Genomic DNA, 23,522 nt, shown 5'->3' on the forward strand with positions numbered 1-23,522 from the left:
AGGGGACCAAAACTGCACACAATACTCCAGGTGTGGTCTCACCAAGGCCTTGTACAACTGCAGTAGTACCTCCCTGCTCCTGTACTCGAATCCTCTTGCTATAAATGCCAGCATACTATTCGCCTTTTTCACTGCCTGCTGTACCTGCATGCCCACTTTCAATGACTGGTGTATAATGACACCCAGGTCTCGTTGCACCTCCCCTTTTCCTAATCGGCCACCATTCAGATAATAATCTGTTTTCCTATTTTTGCCACCAGAGTGGATAACTTCACATTTATCCACATTAAATTGCATCTGCCATGAATTTGCCCACTCACCCAACCTATCCAAGTCACTCTGCATCCTATTAGCATCCTCCTCACAGCTAACACTGCCGCCCAGCTTCGTGTCATCCACAAACTTGGAGATGCTGCATTTAATTCCCTCATCCAAGTCATTAATATATATTTTAAACAACTGGGGTCCCAGCACTGAGCCTTGCGGTACCCCACAAGTCACTGCCTGCCATTCTGAAAAGGTCCCATTTATTCCCACTCTTTGCTTCCTGTCTGCTAACCAATTCTCTATCCACATCAATACCTTACCCCCAATACCGTGTGCTTTAAGTTTGCACACTAATCTCCTGTGTGGGACCTTGTCAAAAGCCTTTTGAAAATCCAAATATACCACATCCACTGGTTCTCCCCTATCCACTCTACCAGTTACATACTCAAAAAATTCTATGAGATTCGTCAGACATGATTTTCCTTTCACAAATCCATGCTGACTTTGTCCGATGATTTCACCGCTTTCCAAATGTGCTGTTATCACATCTTTGATAACTGACTCCAGCAGTTTCCCCACCACCGACGTTAGGCTAACTGGTCTATAATTCCCCGGTTTCTCTCTCCCTACTTTTTTAAAAAGTGGGGTTACATTAGCCACCCTCCAATCCTCAGGAACTAGTCCAGAATCTAACGAGTTTTGAAAAATTATCACTAATGCATCCACTATTTCTTGGGCTACTTCCTTAAGCACTCTGGGATGCAGACCATCTGGCCCTGGAGATTTATCTGCCTTTAATCCCTTCAATTTACCCAACACCACTTCCCTACTAACATGTATTTCGCTCAGTTCCTCCATCTCACTGGACCCTCTGTCCCCTACTATTTCTGGAAGATTATTTATGTCCTCCTTAGTGAAGACAGAACCAAAGTAATTATTCAATTGGTCTGCCATGTCCTTGCTCCCCATAATCAATTCACCTGTTTCCGTCTGTAGGGGACCTACATTTGTCTTTACCAGTCTTTTCCTTTTTACATATCTATAAAAGCTTTTACAGTCAGTTTTTATGTTCCCTGCCAGTTTTCTCTCATAATCTTTTTTCCCCTTCCTAATTGAGCCCTTTGCCCTCCTCTGCTGAACTCTGAATTTCTCCCAGTCCTCAGGTGAGCCACTTTTTCTGGCTAATTTGTATGCTTGTTCTTTGGAATTGATACTATCCCTAATTTCTCTTGTCAGCCACGGGTGCACTACCTTCCTTGAGTTATTCTTTGGTAAGAATTCTTTGGTATGATGGTAAGAATTGGAGGAGATGGTAGTTGAATGTGTGGCTGAGGTGTTGGTGCAGGGGGCAAGGTTTTAGATTTCTGGATCATTGGGATCTCTTCTGGGGAAGGTGGGACCTGAACTGGAGGGGGAGCAATATCCTTGCAGGTAGGTTTGCTAGTATGGTTCGGGAAGGTTTAAACTAATTTACAAGGGGGATGGGACCCAGAGCGATAGATCAGTGAAAAAAGAGCATGGAGTAAAGCCAGATCTAACATATAGAGAGGCTTTGAGGAAAGAGAAGCAGAATAAAGGGTGTAAAGGCAGGAAGGTAGAAGGGCTAAAGTGCGTGTACTTAAATGCAAAAAGCATCAGGAACAAAGGTGATGAACTGAGAGCTTGGATACATACATGGAATTATGATGCAGTGGCCATTACAGAGACTTGGCTGGCACCAGGGCAGGAATGGATTCTCAATATTCCTGGATTTCAGTGCTTTAAAAGGGATGGGGGGGGGCGCGGGGTGGAGGGGCGGCATTACTGGTCAGGGATACTATTACAGCTACAGAAAGGGTGGGTAATGTAGCAGGATCCTCTTTAGAGTCAGGAACAGGAAGGGAGCAGTTACTCTGTTGGGAGTATTCTATAGGCCCCCTGGTAGCAGCAGAGATACCGAGGAGCAAATTGGGAGGCAGATTTTGGAAAGGTGCGAAAATAACAGGGTTGTTATCATGGGTGACTTTAACTTCCCTAATATTGATTGGCATCTGATTAGTTCCAAGGGTTTGGACGGGACAGAGTTTGTTAAGTGTGTCCAGGACGGATTCCTGTCACAGTATGTTGACTGGCTGACTGGGGGAATGCCATACTAGATCTAGTATTAGGTAACAAACTGGGTCAGGTCACAGATCTCTCAGTGGGTGAGTATCTGGGGGACAGTGACCACGGCTCCCTGGCCTTCAGCATTATCATGGAAAAGGATAGAAACAGAGAGAACAGGAACATTTTTAATTGGGGAAGGGCAAATTATGAGGCTATAAGGCTAGAACTTGCGGGTGTGAATTGGGTTGATGTTTTTGCTGGGAAATGTACTATGGACGTGTGGTCGATGTTTAAAGATCTCTTGTTGGATGTTAGGGATAAATTTGTCCCGGTGAGGAAGATAAAGAATGGTAGGGTGAAGAAACCATGGGTGACAAGTGAGGTGGAAAATCTAGTCAGGTGGAAGAAGGCAGCATACATGAGATTTAGGAAGCAAGGATCAGATGGGTCTATTGAGGAATACAGGGTAGCAAGAAAGGAGCTAAAGAAGGGGCTGAGAAGAACAAGAAGGGGGCATGAGAAGGCCTTGGCGAGTAAGGTAAAGGAAAACCCCAAGGCATTCTTCAATTATGTGAAGAACAAAAGGATGACAGGAGTGAAGGTAGGACCAATTAGAGATAAAGGTGGGAAGATGTGCCTGGAGGCTGTGGAAGTGAGCGAGGTCCTCGATGAATACTTCTCTTTGGTATTCACCAATGAGAGGGAACTTGATGACAGTGAGGACAATATGAGTGAGGTTGATGTTCTGGAGCATGTTGATATTAAGGCAGAGGAGGTGTTGGAGTTACTAAAATACATTCGGACAGAAAAGTCCCCGGGGCCTGATGGAATATTCCCCAGGCTGCTCCATGAGGTGAGGGAAGAGATTGCTGAGCCCCTGGCTAGGATCTTTATGTCTTCGTCTACAGGAATGGTACCGGAGGATTGGAGGGAGGTGAATCTTTGTTGAAAAATGGTGGTAGGGTTAGTCTGGGTAATTATAGACCAATGAGCTTTACGTCTGAGGTGGGAAAGCTGTTGGAAAAGATTCTTAGAGATAGTATTTATGGGCATTTAGAGAATCATGGTCTGATCAGGGACAGTCAGCATGGCTTTGTGAAGGGCAGATAGTGTCTAACAAGTCTGATAGAGTTCTTTGAGGAGGTGACCAGGCATATAGATGAGGGTAGTGCAGTGGATGTGATCTATATGGATTTTAGTAAGGAATTTGACAAGGTTCCACACAGGCTTATTCAGAAAGTCAGAAGGCATGGGATCCAGGAAAGTTTGGCCAGGTGGGTTCAGAATTGGCTTGCCTGCAGAAGGCAGAGGGTTGTGGAGGGAGTACATTCAGATTGGAGGGTTGTGACTAGTGGTGTCCCACAAGGATTGGTTCTGGGATCTCTACTTTTTGTGATTTTTATTAACGACCTGGATGTGGGGGTAGAAGGGATGGTTGGCAAGTTTGCAGATGACATGAAGGTTGGTGGTGTTGTAGATAGTGTAGAGAATTGTCGAAGATTGCAGAGAGACATTGATAGGATGCAGAAGTGGGCTGAGAAGTGGCAGATGGAGTTCAACCCGGAGAAGTGTGAGGTGGTACACTTTGGAAGGACAAACTCCAAGGCAGAGTACAAAGCAAATTGGTAATGTGGAGGAGCAGAGGGATCTGGGGGTACAGATCCACAGATCCCTGAAAGTTGCCTCACAGGTAGATCGGGTAGTTAAGAAAGCTTATGGGGTGTTAGCTTTCATAAGTTGAGGGATAGAGTTTAAGAGTCGCAAGGTAATGATGCAGCTCTATAAAACTCTGGTTAGGCCACACTTGGAGTACTGTGTCCAGTTCTGGTCGCCTTACTTTAGGAAGGATGTGGAAGCATTGGAAAAGGTACAGAGGAGATTTACCAGGATGCTGCCTGGTTTAGAGAGTATGGATTATGATCAGAGATTAAGGGAGCTAGGGCTTTACTCTTTGAAGCGAAGGAGGATGAGAGGAGACATGATAGAGGTATACAAGATATTAAGAGGAATAGATAGAGTGGACAGCCAGTGCATCTTCCCCAGGGCACCACTGCTCAATACAAGGGGATGTGGCTTTAAAGTAAGGGGTGGGAAGTTCAAGGGGGATATTAGAGGAAGTTATTTTTACTCAGAGAGTGGTTGTTGCATGGAATACACTGCCTGAGCTAGTGGTGGAAGCAGATACACTAGTGAAATTTAAGAGGCTACTAGACAGGTATATGGAGGAATTTAAGGTGGAGGGTTATATGGGAGGCAGGGTTTGAGGGTCGGCACAACAATGTGGGCTGAAGGGCCTGTACTGTGCTGTAGTATTCTATGTTCTATGTAATTAAGTTAAATACAAGAGGTCCGGGTACTACCTCTGGAAAGCCAGCTCACATGCAAATTAGCAATTCTAGAGCAAACTTGAATCACCAAGGGGATGCTTGGAAGCTGCAGCAGGGCTTAAATGCTATCAGTTCCTACAAAGAGAAAGTATGTGACAACAAGGCTTCACTCCCAGGTGAGCTCATTGCCTTTTATGCTCGCTTTGGAGCATGAATCAAATCAAAATTTGGAAGCACCTTCATCCCCCAATGACCCTGTGATTTCAGTATCTGAGGCCAACGTGAGAACATCCTTCAGGGGGATGAATCCACAGATAGCATCCAATGCAGATGAGTAGTAAAGACCTATGCTGATCAACTGGCTGGAGTGTTCACCATTGCCTTTAACCTCTTGCTTTGGCAATGTGAGATACCCACCTGCTTCAAGCAGGCTTCAGTTATACCAGTGCCTGAGAGATATGTTGTAACCTGCCTCAACTATCGTCCAGTAGCACTTGTAGTACAACCATTGTGATGAAGTGCTTTGGGAATTGATGATTATGCATATTAACTCCTGCCTATGAAGTCACAACAGGTCAACAGCAGGTGCTATATAATTGGCTGTTCACACAATCCTGGAAAATTTGGACAACAAAAATATATATATTAGGATGCTCTTCAGCGAATACAGCTCTCCACTTAATACTACTGTAGCGGTTACTTAACAACAAAATGGGGATTGACACTGTATAACACTTTAATAATGAAGTACCAAATGAAAGAAGGAATGTTTGATCCTTGATCATGAAACCAGCAACACAAAATACAATATTGGCAGAAAATAAATACATGGCTTCTAGATCTCAGCCCTTAATTACTACACTATAATAATTACAGCTACATACTACTAAAAATAGGAGACATGGAATTTTTAAGGATAAACATCTTAACATTTATGCAAAGTCTTCTCTCTTCTTTCTTCCAGTCAAGTCATGTAATAGTCATCTGGGCCAAAGGCTACTAGGACTTATTAGTAGCCTCATAGTAACTTATTAACAAAAAATCATGGGATGTTAGAGGTTTGGAAAGCTTTTTAAAAAAACAGCAAAAGGCAACTAAAAAGTCATTAAGGGGAAGATGGAATACAAAAGTAAGCTTCCTAATAATATTAAAGAGGATACCAAAAGTTTCTTCATATACATAAACTGTCAATGAGAGGTGAGAGTGGATATCAATTGTTAGGGATGTGGTTTTGAGGTACTTGGAGGCACATGATAAGATGGACCATAGTTGGCATGGTTTCCTCAAGGGAAAACCTTGCCTGACAAATCTGTTGGAATTCTTTGAAGAAATAACAAGCAAGATAGACAAAAGAGAATTGGTGGATGTTGTGTACTAGGAATTTCAGAAATTTAAGATTTTGATAAGGTGCCATGCAGGCTGCTTAACAAGTTAAGAACTCATGCTATTACAGGAAAGATACTAGCATGGATAAAGCAGTGGCTGATTGGCAGGAGGTAAAATGTAGAAATAAAGGGAGTCTTTTCTGGTTGGCTGCCGAGGACTAGTGGTGTTCTACAGGAGTCTGTGTTGGGATGCTTCTTTTTATGTTATATGTCAATGACTTGGATGATGAAATTGATTACTTTGTGGCAAAATTTGTGGATGATGCAAAGAAAGGTAGAGCAGCAGGCAGTTTTGAGGATGTAGAGAGAGTATAGAATGACTTACAGATTTTGAGAATGAGCAAAGAAGTTGCAGATGGAATACAGTGTCTGGATGTGCATGTTCATGCAGCTTGGTAAAAGAAAGAAAAGGGTAGACAGTTTTCTAAATGGAGAGACATTTCAAAAATCTGAGGTGCAAAGGGTCTTGGGAGTCCTTGTGCAGGAATCCCTAATTGATAGTTTGCAAGTTCACAAAAATGATTCCTGGATTGAAAGGCTTGTCATATGAAGAGCATTTGATGTTTCTGGGCCTTTACTCACTGAAATTCAGAGGAATGAGGGGTGGTTCCATTGAAACCAATCAAAATGTTGAAAGGTCTCAATACAGTGGATGTGGAGAGGATGTTTCTTATGGTGGGGGAGTCTAGGACCAGAGGACACAGCCTCAGAATAGAGCAGTATCCTTTTAGAATGGAGATGAGGAAACATAGCTTTACCAAAGAGTGGTGAATATGTGGAATTCGTTGGCAGATGTGGCTGTGCAGGCCAAGTCTTTGTGTAACTTTAAGGCAGAGATTGATAGATTCTTCATTAGTTAGGACATGAAGGGACACGGAAGAAGGCATGAGATTGGGGCTGAAAGGGAGAATGGTTCAGCCATGATGAAGTCATGGAGCAGATTTGATGGGCCCAGTGTCCTAATTCTGCTCCTATGTTTTATGGTCTTATGGACTTAACCCTGTACAAAGTGATCTTTACCATCATCCTCTGTCAAGTCAGTGATGAAGCTTCTAGACTGTTGCTCCTCAAACCTCTGCCTCCTGTAGAAGACAGATCTTGGTTACAGCCTGTACGGACAGCTGGTCTTGGTCTTGATATGCACCTACTGCACAAATTCTCTTCTGTCTGGAAAGACTTAAATGAATCTCCCCATGATCCATGAGTTTTGAGATGCTGTGTTGTCAACTATAAGCATAATGTCTTCTGGGAGAAAATGGTGTTTTATACCTGACCATTTCTGATGTTCCTGTAACTGTGTAAGTACTCCATGACCCACCACTTCCAAAACAAGTTTAACATGCATTGGGCCTGCCTCCATCTATGACAAGCTTAAATGTCTTCTTTTTGGAACTCTCCTGGTGGTGAAGATAGTGAGAAGCATCAGATGGTTGGGTGTTAGCGCTTCCAAATCACTTGAGATCCCAGGATACTTTAGTAATTGGATAATGATTGATGTTAGCCTCTACTTCACAAAGGACTGTGTTGAAACCCTCTTTGTCAAGGTTCTGTACCTGCATGGTGGAATTGAAAACCTTTCACACAGACCTGATCAATCTCTTCCCATGTTCTACCATGATGTGAATCAGCTTGGGTTTTAAAAATCCACTTAATTCCTTTCTGAAGAAGGACATCAGTGATCCATGAATGATTCCATTTCTCAATGGCTTCTTGCAATTCACACTCAGCTCCAACAAAGTTAATTTCATTATCAGAGCACAGTTCATGAACCTGTCCTTGTTTTGCTATAAGGCATCAAAGTGCATTAACAAAGGAAACTGTCTAAAGATGCCACTTCAATGTGAACAGCTTGTATAGCTGGACAGGTATATATGATCCCATACCTCTTCACTGTAATCCTGCTCCTTATCTCAAAAGGTTGAATGTAGTCCTCCAATGTAAATGGAGGTTCATTTGGAAACATCTTTCTCTTCAAGAATACCCTTGTGTTCTTCATTCAAGTCAGACTGAGCAACAGCAATTTCAATTACATCCTCTTCTGACAAAAAAAAAACAAGAGAAGGTTATTTAACCTTAAAAATCCAGGCCATTGTCTTCCTCAAATGGGTCTAAGATGAGAAGTGGTGAATTATACATGGTTACCGTGCCTACCTCCTCCAATCTGCATGACATTCATTGTAACAATCCACTTGACTTCTGGATCATTGAGCAGAAGTTTCCAGAACAATTGTGATTCATAGGCCATTCCCTTACAGGCTGACGAAGATACTGAGGCCCTGACACCCTGTCTTATTCTTTAGGAGTACTTTCACCTTCGACCCTCCAGAGGACACATCTGGCAGGTTGTTTGAACTGCCTACATTCATCCATTGAGATGCTTGTGGACCTTAAGACTTTGTCTGCAAGGAAGGTTCTTATCCTGAAAGTTTAATTCTTGATGTATTTCAGCACAGAAGTATTATCAGTCCAAAAAAGCTGAGTCATGAAGTTACATGTGCAATTCCCTCCTCCACGTTGTGTTGTTATGACTTGCACTCGTAGCAGCAATGAGTTCCATATGAAGCAGGGAAACTGACTTCAATGGAGCTACTGTGGGTTTTCCCATGCTGAAAGCACTGTGCACTTGAGAGCATCTGGTGTGCAACAACAGGTAGGTCGCTGCTCCGTAGCCATCTTCACTTGTGTCTGTAAAGTGGTGTAACTGTGCATCAGAAACTTTTCCAAAATCTAGGAATTTCAAACACCTAACAACCCTGAGTTCTTCCAGCCAACTTGTCATGAGCAACTGATGTTAGTATGGTGTCATCCCAGCCAACCCCTTTCTTACAAAGATCTTGTAGGATCTTCATAGCAGATAGCACCACTGGACTCAAGTTTCCTAAAGGATCATAGATGGAACTCACTGGAGAGGATCCCCCTTCTGGTGAGTGGTCTAACTTGGACTGTGATCTTAAACTTGAAAGTATCGAACTGAATGCACAATTACACACCCAGTACTCTCTCCACTGAAGGTATATCTTGATTCAAATCCAAATCCTTCATGTCTTTTATTATTGTTCTTCTGGTATCACAGCTAGTAAAGTATATCTGTTGCTTATCTACTTTGTGAGTCAAAAGCCCCCTTAGCACAGCTTCTTCCTCAGAGGATGCTGACACAGGGCAGTCATCAACATAGAAGTATGCAAAACCTCATGCTCCATCTTGCAGCTGAGCTATTCTTTGTTGACTTTTGCACATTTCCTCAAATGAAATTGGCACAGCATGGTGATGGAGTTGCTCCAAAGAGATGTATCACCATTCTAAAGTCCACCATATCTTGGCTGAGGTTACCATCAGTCCACCTGCGAAACCTCAGCAGACCTGTATCTTCCACTGGTACTTTAACCTGATGAAACATTGATTCAATATCTGTCATGACCATCACTGGTTCGTTTCTGAATCTGCTTATGACTCCAATCAGTGAGCTAGTAAGATCTGGTCCCTGTAAAGGCTGAGCATTAAGTGATATGCCCTGAGAAGTCAAACACAACCCAAAGTTTCCCTTTTCTGGGCGATAAACACTGAGATGTGAAATATACCAGACATTCCCATCACTGCATTCCAGATCCTCTGCTGGCACTCTTTCTGGCATATCCTTTGGAGATGACATCTTTCATGAAACCTGTGTAGTCAATGTGAAATGACAAATCCTTCTTAAACTCTTCCTTAGATTTAGAACATGTTCAGCAGTCTTCCAGATATTTGGCATGTTAACCTTTTTTCCCAACTAATCTGGTAATGGCCATCTACTAATTTTCCAGAATTCATAACCAGCTCCATGAACTTGTAACCACAAGAAAATCTGCAGGTGTTGGAGATTCAAAGCAACACACACAAAATACTGGAGGAACTCAGCAGGCCAGGCAGCATCTGTGGAAAAGAGTAAACAATGTTTCGAGCCAAAGTCCTCCTTGTCCCGGCCTGAAATGTTGACTGTTTACTCTGCAAAAGACTGCTGAGTTCCTCCAGCATTTTGTGTGTGTTGTCCATGAACTTGTTATCTTCTCTTGACAATCCGGGTTTTTCATTCTGATTGCATTCAGGGAAGTCTGCCTCGAGTTGCCGCTGCCAAAGCTCATGCAAGTTCAAAACAGATCCTGTTAACTATCAGCTCAGGCTGTGCACAGTCTCTCCCATCACCATTGTCTCCTTTCAGTGCTTCTCTTACAGTCCAACCCACCATTGTTCTAATTGCATAAGGTCCACTATTGACACTGTGAATCACTTGCAGCAGTTCCAATGCTTCAGGCACATTCGCCCCTATCAGTGGCTCGATTTCTGAATCAATATCTGGCAAATGGACATGTCTCAGTGAGACCATCCCTTTGTGGACAGGCATACTTTTCTGCGTATAGATGTTAGGTAGTTCACAATAATAGTTTTCACCATGTAAGCCGGTCACTTCCAATCTTGAAACAATGTAGCTACTTGTGATCTTCTCTTGGCCAATGGTGCGTAAGAGAATGTCTGTCCTTTTTCCTGTGGGGTTGATCTTGTTCATGAGGTCCACTGTGCAGAACACTGCTGTACTTCCATGATCTGTGAAAGCATAAGTCACCACTGTCTTGTTACCCTTTTTAAGACTTCACTTGTACTGGAATTATGGGAAATTTATAATAATGATCACCAGCCTCTGTAAGGCCGTTAGATTCCAGGGCACACTCATTGCTGTGTCTGATTCTTTCACGCCTCGTTTTAATTCTGCACCCGATTCGTTAGCATGAATGCTGGGATGCTTGCCACTGCATACCTTGCATGAAAGACGCTTTCTGAAACGTTTGTTGATGTGTCCTATACACAAACAGATAAAGATTGATGGGAGTGGGCAGTTTAAATGGTTTGGTACAGACTAGATGAACCGAAGAGCCTGTTTCAGTGCTGTACTGTTCAATGACTATTCTAGGTCTATGAGTCAGTCCTTATAGGGAGATCAGAGGTGGAGAGGGTCATCAAGTTTAAATTCCTCAGTGTTAGCTTTTCAGCAGATCTGTACTGGGGCCTGCACGTATATGCCATTATGAAGAAAGCACAGCAGCGTCTCTAGTTTCTTAGAAGTTTGCATAGATTCAGAATGTCATCTAAAACTTCGGCAAAATTCTATAGATGTGTGGTGGAAAGAATATTGTCTGGTTGTATTGTAGACTGGTATGGAAACACCAATGTCCTGTATGGAAAAGACTACATAAAGTAGTGGATACGATGCAGTCCATCACAGGTAAAACTCTCCCCACCATTAAGCATATATGCATGGAGCGCTGTTGCAGGAAAGCAGCATCCATTATCAAGGACCCTCATTATTCAGGTCATTTTCTCTTCTTGCTGCTGTCATCAGGAAGAAGATACAGGAGTCTCAGGATGCACACCACCAGGTTCAGGACCAGATATTACCCCTGAACCATTCAGACTTTTGAATGGTTAACTATCAGCCATAACTTCAGTCAACTTCACTCACCCCATCACTGAAATATTCCCACTGAAGTGGACTCACTTTTAAGCACTCTTCATCTCATGTTCTTGATATTTATTGTTTATTTATTTATGACTATTTATCTTTTCCTCTTTTAATATTTGCAGTTTTTTTGCACATTTGTTGTTGTCCATCCTATTGGGTGTGGTCTTTCATTGATTCTGTTGTGTGTCTTGTATGTGTTGCGATTGCTTGAAAAGAAAAGCTGTCATCTATGTACCTTGATAATAAATTTACTTCGAACTTTGAAATTTGAAATAGAGTGAAGGTGGAAAGAAGTCAATCCCATGGGAGAAGAACAGGTTGAAACAATGGATTTTTATCTTCTGCTTGAGAATCTTGAGCAGAACATAAAAATGGTTAGTGGACTCTGAAGCTGGAAGGCAGTTGAGTGAAAGATCTCAAGTAGAGATGTACAGATATTCAGTGTCAGTGTTAAAAGTTCAGAAAACATTAGTTGGCCTTCACCAGCTGTCAAGAGTGGTGTTGCCTCTTTTTTTTAAACCAAAAAACAGTAGCACCTCTTTTGACAGTATGTTTGATAGCATTGTGATTGGACATGAGAATACAAGCAATTGAAAAATTGAAATGATTACCGTCATTGTCGGTAGTTAGTAAGATTTAGAGAGAGTAAGATATCAGACCGAGGCTTCCAGGTGGGAACAAAACTCCTGAAGACAGGAAGAAATCTAGGATGAAGAAACAAAGGGGGCACACAAGTAGCAGAGGAAGAGCTCAATCTCATGTTGGGTTTGGAATTCATTAAGATGGAGAAGTAGGGAAATGAAGCCAAGGCCTCTGGCTGTGGGATTTTTTGAGATTGGAAGAGAAAGTGTCTCAGATTCTATCTAGGCATGTTATAGCTGTTAGGACTTGGTATTGAACTCACTGGCTCTGTGACCTGAAGATAATGTACAACACAGTGCTGGGTTGGATTGAACTGATCTGGACTTTTTTTGAGGACTTTGGTGGTTTGGTGTTTTAAATTTTGTGTTTTTCACTTTTTTTGCTGTCATGTGGAGAACATAGGGACTCCTTATAGACAGTGGAGGGAAATGAACACAGGTAACTGATGCTGTAAAATGTTGTGCTAGCCACTACACTATTGGCTGTGGCAGTGTTGTTCATCACATATTTCCAGATTGTTTTAATCTTTCCTCTGTCTTTATTTGCTTCAGATCAGCCATGAGTTGCTGGCCTTCACCTACTTTCAGCTACCTTCAACACTGCCTAAGTATTCTGGATCCCATCCTGTCATAGACATTTATTTGTTATTTCCATCTATCAATCCACTGTAGGTTTTGTATCAGCTCATGAACTTCCCAAAACATGCAGTCACTTTAGTCACAACTTTAACAAATCTACCCTGAGCGTCGTGGGAGCTGAATTGTGAAGGAAGGCAGTTTTTTTTTAAACTTCTTCAAGTGCAAGAAGGGCGAGACTGCGCAGGCGCGTGACATCGGCAGGACCGCGCGGAGAATTTAAAAAGGCGACCACCCTATACAGCGGACAGCTGTCGGAGCGGGCAGTGGAGTGAGCGGTAGCAGAGTGTAGGGCTTTGGCTTCAACGGGCTTCGGCGATAAACGGGACGAGGCGAGAGCGAAGCGCCAACTCTTTTTTTCCTCCCCCACCTTTCGTGAATCGGCCCGGACAGACAGGAACAGCAGGGCTGTCACAGCTAACGGTTTAAAAAGTTTGTCTGTTTGGCAAGGAAAGTGGGTGAGTAGACACATTTTTCCTGTTTCATTCGTGTAGAATTAGATAGCATGCCTGCAGAGTTAGTGCTTTGTTCAGGGTGTCAGATGTGGGAATCCTGGGAGACTTCCAGCCTCCCTGATGGCCACATCTGCGCCAGGTGCACCGAGTTGCAGCTCCTCAGAGACCGTGTTAGGGATCTGCAGCTGCAGCTTGATGACCTAGTGCTTATCAGGGAAAGTGAAGAGGTGATAGACAGGAGCTACAGGGAGGTAGTCATCCCTAGGCTACAGGAGTCAGAACACTGGGTCACTGTCTTGAGAGGGAAGGGAAATGCCCGGATAGTGGAGAGCACCCCTGTGGCTGCCCCCCTCAGCAACAAATATCTTGTTCTGGATGCTGTTGAGGGGGATGACCTGACAGGGGACGCCCACGGTGACCGGGTCTCTGGCACTGAGCCTGGCGCTGTTGTGCAGGAGAGAAGGAGGGTGAAGAGAAATGCGGTAGTCGTGGGGGATTCCATAGTCAGGGGAACAGACAGGAGATTCTGTGAGCCTGACAGAGATACCCGCATGGTGTGTTGCCTCCCAGGTGCCAGGGTATGGGATGTCTCGGATCGGGTCCTGAATATTCTGAGGGGGGAGGGTGAGCAGCCAGTTGTCTTGGTACATGTCGTACCAATGACATAGATAGGACAAAGGAGGAGGTCCTGAAGAGAGATTTCCAGGAGTTAGGAAGGAAGCTGAGAAGCAGGACCTCCAGGGTAGTAATCTCGGGATTGCTACCTGTGCCACGTGCTAGCGAGGGCAAGAGTAGTTGGATCAGGCAGATGAATGCGTGGCTGAGAGACTGGTGTAGGGGGCAGGGCTTCAGATTCTTGGATAATTGGGATCTCTTCTGGGGGAAGTATGACGTGTTCAAAAAGGACAGGTTATACCTGAACCCGAAGGGGACCAATATCCTGACGGGAAAGTTTAATAGAGCTGTTAGGGAGGGTTTAAACTAATTTGGCAGGGGGATGGGAACCGGAATGATAGAGCGGAGGAAGGGGAAAACAGAAATAAATCTAAGATAGTGAGCAGTAAAGATGTCAGGAAAGACAGGCAGGTGATGGGGCAAATGTGTAGCCATTGGGATGAGTTGCAGTGCAATAAAGTTGCAGTGAAATCAAAGCAAAAAGTATCAAATACTGGTCTTAAGGTGTTGTACTTAAATGCACGCAGCATAAGAAATAAGGTGGATGATCTTGTTGTACAGCTACAGATTGGCGGGTATGATATTGTGGCCATCACTGAGACCTGGCTAAAGGATGCATGTCTCTGGGAGCTGAACGTCCAAGGATACACGGTGTATCGGAAGGATAGGAAAGTAGGCAGAGGGGGAGGCGTGGCTTTATTGGTAAGAAATGATATTAAATCATTAGAAAGAGGTGATATAGGATCGGAACGTGCAGAATCTTTATGGGTTGAGCTAAGGAATAGCAGGGGTAAAAGGACCCTGATGGCAGTTATTTATAGGCCTCCAAACAGCTGCAGGGATGTGGACTACAAATTACAACTGGAAATAGAAAAGGCTTGTCAGAAGGGCAGTGTTATGATAATTGTGGGGGATTTTAACATGCGAGTAGATTGGAAAAATCAGGTCGGCACTGGATTTCAAGAGAGAGAATTTGTAGAATGTCTGCGAGATGGCTTTTTAGAACAGCTTGTTGTTGAGCCCACTAGGGGATCGGCTGTACTGGATTGGGTATTGTGTAATGAACCGGAGGTGATTGGAGAGATTGAGGTGAAGGAAGCCTTAGGAGGCAGTGATCATAACATGATTGAGTTCACTGTGAAATTAGAACAAGAGAAGCCGAAATCTGATGTGTCGGTGTTTCAGTGGAGTAAAGGAAACTACAGTGGCATGAGAGAGGAACTGGCCAAAGTTGACTGGAAAGAGACACTGGCGGGAAAGACAGCAGAGCAGCAGTGGCTGGAGTTTATGCGAAAAATGAGGAATGTGCAAGACAGGTATATTCCAAAAAAGAAGAAATTTTCGAGTGGAAAAAGGATGCAACCGTGGTTGACAAGAGAAGTCAAAGCCAAAGTTAAAGCTAAGGAGAGGGCATACAAGGAAGCAAAAATTAGTGGGAAGACAGAGGATTGGGAAGTCTTTAAAACCTTACAAAAGGAAATCAAGAATGTCATTAAGAGAGAAAAGATTAACTATGAAAGGAAACTAGCAAATAATATCGAAGAGGATACTAAAAGCTTTTTCAAGTATATAAAGAGTAAAAGACAGGTGAGAGTAGATATAGGACCGATAGAAAATGATACTGGAGAAATTGTAATGGGAGATGAGGAGATGGCAGAGGAACTGAACAAGTATTTTGTATCAGTCTTCACTGAGGAAGACAGCAGGATACCGGACACTCAAGGGTGGCAGGGAAGAGAAGTGTGCGCAGTCACAATTACGACAGAGAAAGTACTCAGGAAGCTGGATAGGCTAAAGGTCGATAAATCTCCTGGACCAGATGGAATGCACCCTCGTGTTCTGAAGGAAGTAGCTGTGGAGATTGCGGAGGCATTAGCGATGATATTTCAAATGTCGATAGATTCTGGCATGGTTCCGGAGGACTGGAAGATTGCAAATGTCACTCCGCTATTTAAGAAGGGGGCAAGGAAGCAAAAAGGAAATTATAGACCTGTTAGCTTGACGTCGGTGGTTGGGAAGTTGTTGGAGTCGATTGTCAAGGATGAGGTTACAGAGTACCTGGAGGCATATGACAAGATAGGCAGAACTCAGCATGGATTCCTTAAAGGAAAATCCTGCCTGACAAACCTATTACAATTTTTTGAGGAAATTACCAGTAGGCTAGACAAGGGAGATGCAGTGGATGTTGTATATTTGGATTTTCAGAAGGCCTTTGACAAGGTGCCACACATGAGGCTGCTAAACAAGATAAGAGCCCATGGAATTACAGGAAAGTTACATACGTGGATAGAGTGTTGGCTGATTGGCAGGAAACAGAGAGTGGGAATAAAGGGATCCTATTCTGGTTGGCTGCCAGTTACCAGTGGTGTTCCACAGGGATCAGTGTTGGGGCCGCTTCTTTTTACATTGTACATCAACGATTTGGATTATGGAATAGATGGCTTTGTGGCTAAGTTTGCTGATGATACGAAGATAGGCGGAGGGGCCGGTAGTGCTGAGGAAACGGAGAGTCTGCAGAGAGACTTGGATAGATTGGAAGAATGGGCAGAGAAGTGGCAAATGAAGTACAATGTTGGAAAGTGTATGGTTATGCACTTTGGCAGAAAAAATAAACGGGCAGACTATTATTTAAATGGGGAAAGAATTCAAAGTTCTGAGATGCAACGGGACTTGGGAGTCCTCGTACAGGATTCCCTTAAAGTTAACCTCCAGGTTGAGTCAGTAGTGAAGAAGGCGAATGCAATGTTGGCATTCATTTCTAGAGGAATAGAGTATAGGAGCAGGGATGTGATGTTGAGGCTCTATAAGGCGCTGGTGAGACCTCACTTGGAGTACTGTGGGCAGTTTTGATCTCCTTATTTAAGAAAGTATGTGCTGACGTTGGAGAGGGTACAGAGAAGATTCACTAGAATCATTCTGGGAATGAGAGGGTTAACATTTGAGGAACGTTTGTCCGCTCTTGGACTGTATTCCTTGGAGTTTAGGAGAATGAGGGGAGACCTCATAGAAACATTTCGAATGTTAAAAGGCATGGACAGAGTGGATGTGGCAAAGTTGTTTCCCATGATGGGGGAGTCTAGTATGAGAGGGCTTGACTTCAGGATTGAAGGGCGCCCTTTCAGAACAGAAATGCAAAAAAATTTTTTTAGTCAGAGAGTGGTGAATCTATGGAATTTGTTGCCACGGGCAGCAGTGGAGGCCAAGTCATTGGGTGTCTTTAAGGCAGAGATTGATAGGTATCTGAGTAGCCAGGGCATCAAAGGTTATGGTGAGAAGGCGGGCCAGTGGGACTAAAGAGGATAAAATGGATCAGCTCATGATAAAATGGTGGAGCAGACTCGATGGGCCGAATGGCCTACTTCTGCTCCTTTGTCTTATGGTCTTATGGTCTTAATTTATGCTTTTTAAGTTGATTACCACCCCACATTTTTTCAAATGATCCCTTTTAAAATCTGCATTCCATACACTCCAGGTCCTCCATTAACAACACCTTGACTATATTTTATCTGGGTCTGACAGTTTAATGATTTCATAGTAGGCACTGAGAGAAGAAATAACCCTAAACATTCTCTGTTCTCATTCTTCATCCTTTGAAACTCTTACAGATCAATCAGCAATGACAAACACATAATGTTGTGCCCCATCTAATTAAATTACTAATCAAATGCTCAACTAACTTATACCTTCTGCCTACGCAATGTACTTACCTTCCATTACTTGCCCACCCATGTGCCTAACAGCCTCTTGAACACTTTAGTTGTATTTGTACCATCATTCCAGGCATTCATCACTTTTCTGTTTTAAAAAAAAATATCCCTGCATATCCCTTTTGAACATACTGTACCCCCATTCCTGTTAAAATCATGCTTTCTGGTATTAAGGCATATCAATCCTTACAGACTGTGCTGGAATTGAACTCCAGAACACCCTGAGCTGTAATATCACCTTAACCCATACGCTACCGTGTTGTCCAAGATGGGCAAATCCCCAGGGTCTGACCAAGTGCTCCCCAGAACATGCAGGAGGCCAGGGAAAATTGTGGAGGCCCTTGTAGAGGTATTAGCCACTGGTGAAGTTCCAGAAGACTGAAGGGTGAGAAATGTTGTTCCATTGTTTCAAGAAGGGTAGTGAGGACAACCCAGGGAACTGCAAGCCTTGTAGTACAAGCCAGGGAACTTGACTTGTAGGGAAGCTACTGGGGGGATTTCTGAGGGGCAAGATCGATCATCACTTAAATAGTCAAAGCCTGGTCAGTAATAGTTAGCATGGCTTTGTGCATTATCTGGTGATTCCTTTTGGAGTTTTTGGAAGAGGTACCGAAGGGGATAGATGAAGGCAAGGCAGTGGATCTTATCTGTGTGTACTTTAGTTAGGCCTTTGACAGGGTCCCACATGGCAGAATGATTTGTAAGATTAGGTTGCATGGAATTCAGGGGAGCTGGTGAGGAAAATTCAGAATGGAGGCCTGTGACTGGTGGAGGTGTCCCAGGGGTCAGTGTTGGAACCTCTGTTATTCATTATTTATGCAAATGATTTGGGTGTTAATGCACATGGCATGATCAGTGAGTTTGCTGTTCATATTAAATTACTGGGTGTTGTTGATAGTGAAGTAGGTTAAGTCAGGCTGAGAAATAGCAAATGGATTTCAACTTGGATAAGCATGTGGTGAGGCATTTTGGACATAAAAATCAGGGTAGGGGCTAACAGGGAGGATGCTGTTGTCAGTTTGGATCAGTTGGCACAAAGGGCCTGTTTACGTGCTGTGTTACTCTATGCTACTTATAATCTTATAAACCTCTCAGATCTCCTCTCAGTCTAGACCAGTTCAGAGAAAACATCCTGTAAACCTCATCTTCACCCTCTCCAAAGGCTTGACATCCTTCCTAAAACGGGGCAACCAGAATTGAATGCTATGTTTCAGCTGTGGCCTAACTATTGTTGTATACAGCTGCAATATAACTTCCTGACTCTTGAATTCAGTTCTTCAACTAATAAAAGCAATATGCCTTCTATACCAATAGATGCAGCCATTTTAAGGCAGCTGTGGACTTGCACCTCTAGATTCCTCTGAATTTTCTTCATTAGGAGGAGATGGTGGAAGAGGCAAAAGATTGAAGAAGGAGGAAACTGCCCGGAGAGGACTGTAGATCCTGAAATAAAGGGAAGCAGGTGGTGAACCAGAGGGAGGATGGGCAGATTGTGAGGGGCCAAAGGAATGAAGGAAAACAAAGTAGAGGTGGGGAAAGAAAAATAGAGAGGAGTGGAAGTTACAGAAATTGATATTGATGGTATCAGGTTGGAGACTACAAAGATGGAATATGATGTCTTACTCCACCAACCTGTGCCTGGCTTTAATGTGGCAGTAGAGGTGGCCGAGAACCCACATGTCAGTGTGGAAATGGGAAGTGGAATTGAAATGAGTGGCCACGGATGATTCTGGCTGTGTGGGTGATGGAAAGAAGGTGACATCAAAAATATTGCAACTTAGTTATTCTGATTAGCTCTATGCTGTCAGAAAAAAATTGCAAAAGAAGTAAGTGAAGAATGTGAATTTTATTATTTTGAAGAGTTTGTTGATAACAAAATATCTAACAAAAACTGTGAATTCTGTTACTTTACCATCCACAAAGTAAGTATGACTGGTGTAGGTACTGGAAACTTCACTTAGTAGCAGGGAAGTGCTAGTATCATAAATGGGTTCAGCAAATAATATATTCACAATTTCAACAGTATGGCCTCCATCTGCACTCTGATTTTTTTTAACCATTGATTTTAATTGAAAAAAATAGAATTTAATGGACTGCTTATTTTCTTTCACACATTTCATATTGCAATTAAGAACTCCAAGCATTTGCAATGGACTACACTGGAATGAGAACGAGTGATACAAGCAAAATGCACTAATTTTGGTTAGAAAAATAGCAGGTGGTGATCCTGAATACATAACTGTGCAAGGGGTTGTCAGCTTCCAAGTTTCAGAAGTTTCATGTTAGAATTCTGAATTTAATTGTCAAATAATTCACAAGTTTACACAGTAACTTCAAAGAATAATGTATGGTATAATAAAGCTGCACTAAAATGCTGAAGCATTGATCGTGTGGATAGTCAGAAGATTTTTCCCAGTGCTGAAATGGTTAGCACAAGATGGCACAGTTTTAAGGTGCTTGGAAGTAGGTACAGAGGAGATGTCAGGGGTAAGTTTTTTTACGCAGAGAGTGGTGAGTGCATGGAATGGGCCGCTGGCGACAGTGGTGGAGGCGGGTACGATAGGGTCTTTTAAGAGATTCCTGGACAGATACATGGAGGTCAGAAAAATAGAGGGCTATGGGTAACCCTAGGCAATTTCTAAGGTAAGGACGTGTTCGGCACAGCTTTGTGGGCCAAAGGGCCTGTATTGTGCTGTAGGTTTTCTATGTTTCTAAATACCAGTTCACATTCTGAGAATCTGAATTTTGCATTATTTTTAAAATAAAAGTCATTAAATATCAGTAGGTGAGGAAAAATCTTATGAAATTGCTGGATAGTTATAAAACACAAATGGATTATTATTTATCTTCTGGAAGGAAATCTGCTATCCTTACCCAGACTGGTAAACACACCAAACAATACACCACACTGATGCCATTGTTAATTGCCCTCTGAAGTAAATCCATTGGCTGAGTGTAGCTACCTCTAAGAATCCCCATCTTGAGTGAATTATAGAGGGCTAATAAATGCTAGGCTCTTTCTATGTTGCTTATGTTCAGGTTAATGATCATCTGGCCTCTATTAAGGCATACAAAAAATAACTCGAATATTGCACTTACATCATCGATATAGATCTCTTGATATGGGGAGGGTGGGGGAAACAAGTTTGTTAACTGCATGTATAATCAAATTATGTTTTGATGTGAAGAAAATCAGCAGTATCTTTGCTGTATAAGAAAAATACAAATTTTAGAATGTAAAAATTTGTGCAATATATTGTTGAACTTTATGATTAACTTTAACACACCTGTTGTATATAAAATTACTATTTAATGAGTTTTAATTAACCTGTTTACATGTAATGTTTTTGGCATAGTAAAATGAAAGATGTGTTTGGCAGTGTTATTTTGTAGAGTTCTTAAATTTGTAAGGCTGGACAATTTTCAATCAATGAAATACACCAAATATACTATATGCATAAATCAAAAAAATCAGAATTAGCTTCTTCTGTAATTTTCTTCATCTTCCTCATCCTCCTCGTCTTCATCATCATCCTCTTCCTCCTCATCATCGCTGTCGTCATCATCTTCAGCCTTTTTAATCCTACATACTTGTTGCTATATCCAAAAAAAAATTTAAGATCAAAACATTTAATAACATTATGTCAATATTTTATAATTCAGCAGTATAGTATTAAATGTTTAGCATTCCTCCTCCAAAACATTCCCATTGTACCATCAAAGGTAATCAAACAAATTGAATTCCAAAAATATTACTTCCTAAAACGTTAGAATATTAATTTCCCATATTTTCCCTTTTTGTTAAGACCATAAGATATAGGGGCCATTTGGGCCATTGAGTCTGCTCTGCTATCTCATCATGGCTGATCCAATTTTCCTCTCAGCCCCAATCTTCTGCCTTTTCTTCATATCCCTTCATGCCCTGACCATCAAGAATCTATCAACTTCTTTCTTAAATATACAGGTACGTAAAGACTCGGCCTCCACAGCTGCCTGTGGCAAAGCATTCACAGAATCACCATTCTCTGGCTAAAGAAATTCCTCCTCATCTCTGTTTTAAAAGGATGTCCCACTATTTCGAGGCTGTGTCTTCTGGTCTTAGACTCTCCCATCATAGGAAACATCCTTTCCACATCCACTCTATCAAGGCCTTTCACCATTCGATAGGTTTCAATGAGGTCATCCCTCATTCTTCTGAATTCCTGTGAATACAGGCCCAGAGCCATCAAACACTTTTCATATGACAAGCCATTCAATCTTGGAATCATTTTCGTGAACCTCCTTTGAATTCTCTGCAGTTTCAGTACATCCTTTCTATCAGTGATGAGCGGTGTGCCCCAGGGGTTGGTGCTGGGCCCACAACTATTCACGACATACATTAATGATCTGGAAGAGGGGACCGAGTGTAATGTATCTAAGTTTGCTGATGACACCAAATTGAGCGGAAAAGCAAATTGTGCAGCGGATATGTCGAGTCTGCAAAGAGATATAGATAGGTTAAATGAGTAGGCAAGGGTCTGGCAGATGGAGTACAATGTTGGTAAATGTGAGGTCATCCACTTTGGAAGGAAAGATGAAAGAGCAGATTATTATTTAAATGGTAAAAAATTGCAGCATGCTACTGCACAGAGGGACTTGGGAGTGCTTGTACATGAATCACAAAAGGTTGGTTTGTAGATGCAGCAGGCTATCAAGAGGGCAAATGGAATGTGGGCCTTCATTGCTAGAGGGATTGAATTTAAGAGCAGGGAGGTTATGCTGCAACTGTACAGGGTACTGGTGAGGCCGCACCTGGGGTACTGCTTGCTGTTCTGGTCTCGTTACTTGAGGAAGGATATACTGGCTTTGGAGGCTGTGCAGAGGAGGTTCACCAGGTTGATTCTGGAGATGAGGGGGTTAGACTATGAGGAGAGATTGAGTCACCTGGGACTGTACTTGCTGGAATTCAGAAGAATGAGAGATCTTCATAGAAACATATAAAGTTATGGAAGGGATAGATAAGATAGAGGCAGGAAAGTTGTTTCCACTGTTAGCTTAAACTAGAACTAGGGGACAGAGCCTCAAGGTTTGGAGAGTAGGTTTAGGACGGAGATGAGGAACTGCTTTTCTCAAAGAGTGGTGAATCTGTGGAATTCTCTGCCCAATGAAGCAGTGGTGGCTACCTCAGTAAATATATTTAAGACAAGGTTGGAAAGATTTTTGCCTAGTAGGGAAATTAAGGGTTATGGGAGAAAGGCAGGTAGGTGGAGATGAGTCCATGGCCAGATCAGCCAAGATCTTATTGAATGACGGAGCAGCTCGACGGGCCAGATGGCCTAGTCCTGCTCCTATTTCTTATGTTCTTGTGTTCTAAGATAAGGGGTCCAAAACTGCTCACAATACTCCAAGTGACACCTCACCAGTACTTTATAAAGTCTCAGCATTACGTTCTTGCTTTTATACTCCCAAAATGAATGTTAACATTGCATTTGCTTTCCTTACCAGACTCAACCTCCAAATTAACCTATAGGGAATCCTGCACAAGGTCGTCCAAGTCCCTTTACACCTCAGTTTTTTGTATTTTCTCACCATTTAGAGAATAGTCAACCCTTTCATTTCTTCTATCGAAGTGCATGACCATATACTTCCTGATACTGTTAAGTGGATCAACTGGCTTTAAGCAGGAGCTATGTGGTGTCTTTAGGTCTATTACAATGCATCATTTCTGCTTGTCGATATGCAATATTTTACCTACTGTATTACTGCAGCTACGAAATCTGGTTTAAAAATGAATCCCATAAATCTCTTGGATAAATATCCACCACTCATTCAGACCTTCTTTGTAATTTGATGCAAAGATAATAGCATCTTTAC

At 42.5% G+C, this 23,522-nt stretch overlaps 2 protein-coding genes across 2 annotated transcripts in view; one reads left to right on the forward strand and one right to left on the reverse strand.

The window, feature by feature from the left end:
* LOC134353283 (RNA-binding protein 12B-like) overlaps positions 1 to 23,522 on the forward strand; it is a 45,252-nt gene that overhangs the window by 19,627 nt on the left and 2,103 nt on the right. The window lies entirely within an intron of this gene.
* cibar1 (CBY1 interacting BAR domain containing 1) overlaps positions 19,484 to 23,522 on the reverse strand; it is a 56,014-nt gene continuing 51,975 nt past the window's right edge. Inside the window, exon 8 of the mRNA XM_063061376.1 lies at positions 19,484 to 21,266. Coding sequence (XP_062917446.1) covers positions 21,147 to 21,266 — 120 coding nt within the window. The 3' untranslated portion in view covers positions 19,484 to 21,146. The remainder of the gene's footprint in view (positions 21,267 to 23,522) is intronic.

Source organism: Mobula hypostoma, chromosome 1 (genome assembly GCF_963921235.1).
Source record: "Mobula hypostoma chromosome 1, sMobHyp1.1, whole genome shotgun sequence".
Lineage (NCBI taxonomy): Eukaryota > Metazoa > Chordata > Chondrichthyes > Myliobatiformes > Myliobatidae > Mobula > Mobula hypostoma.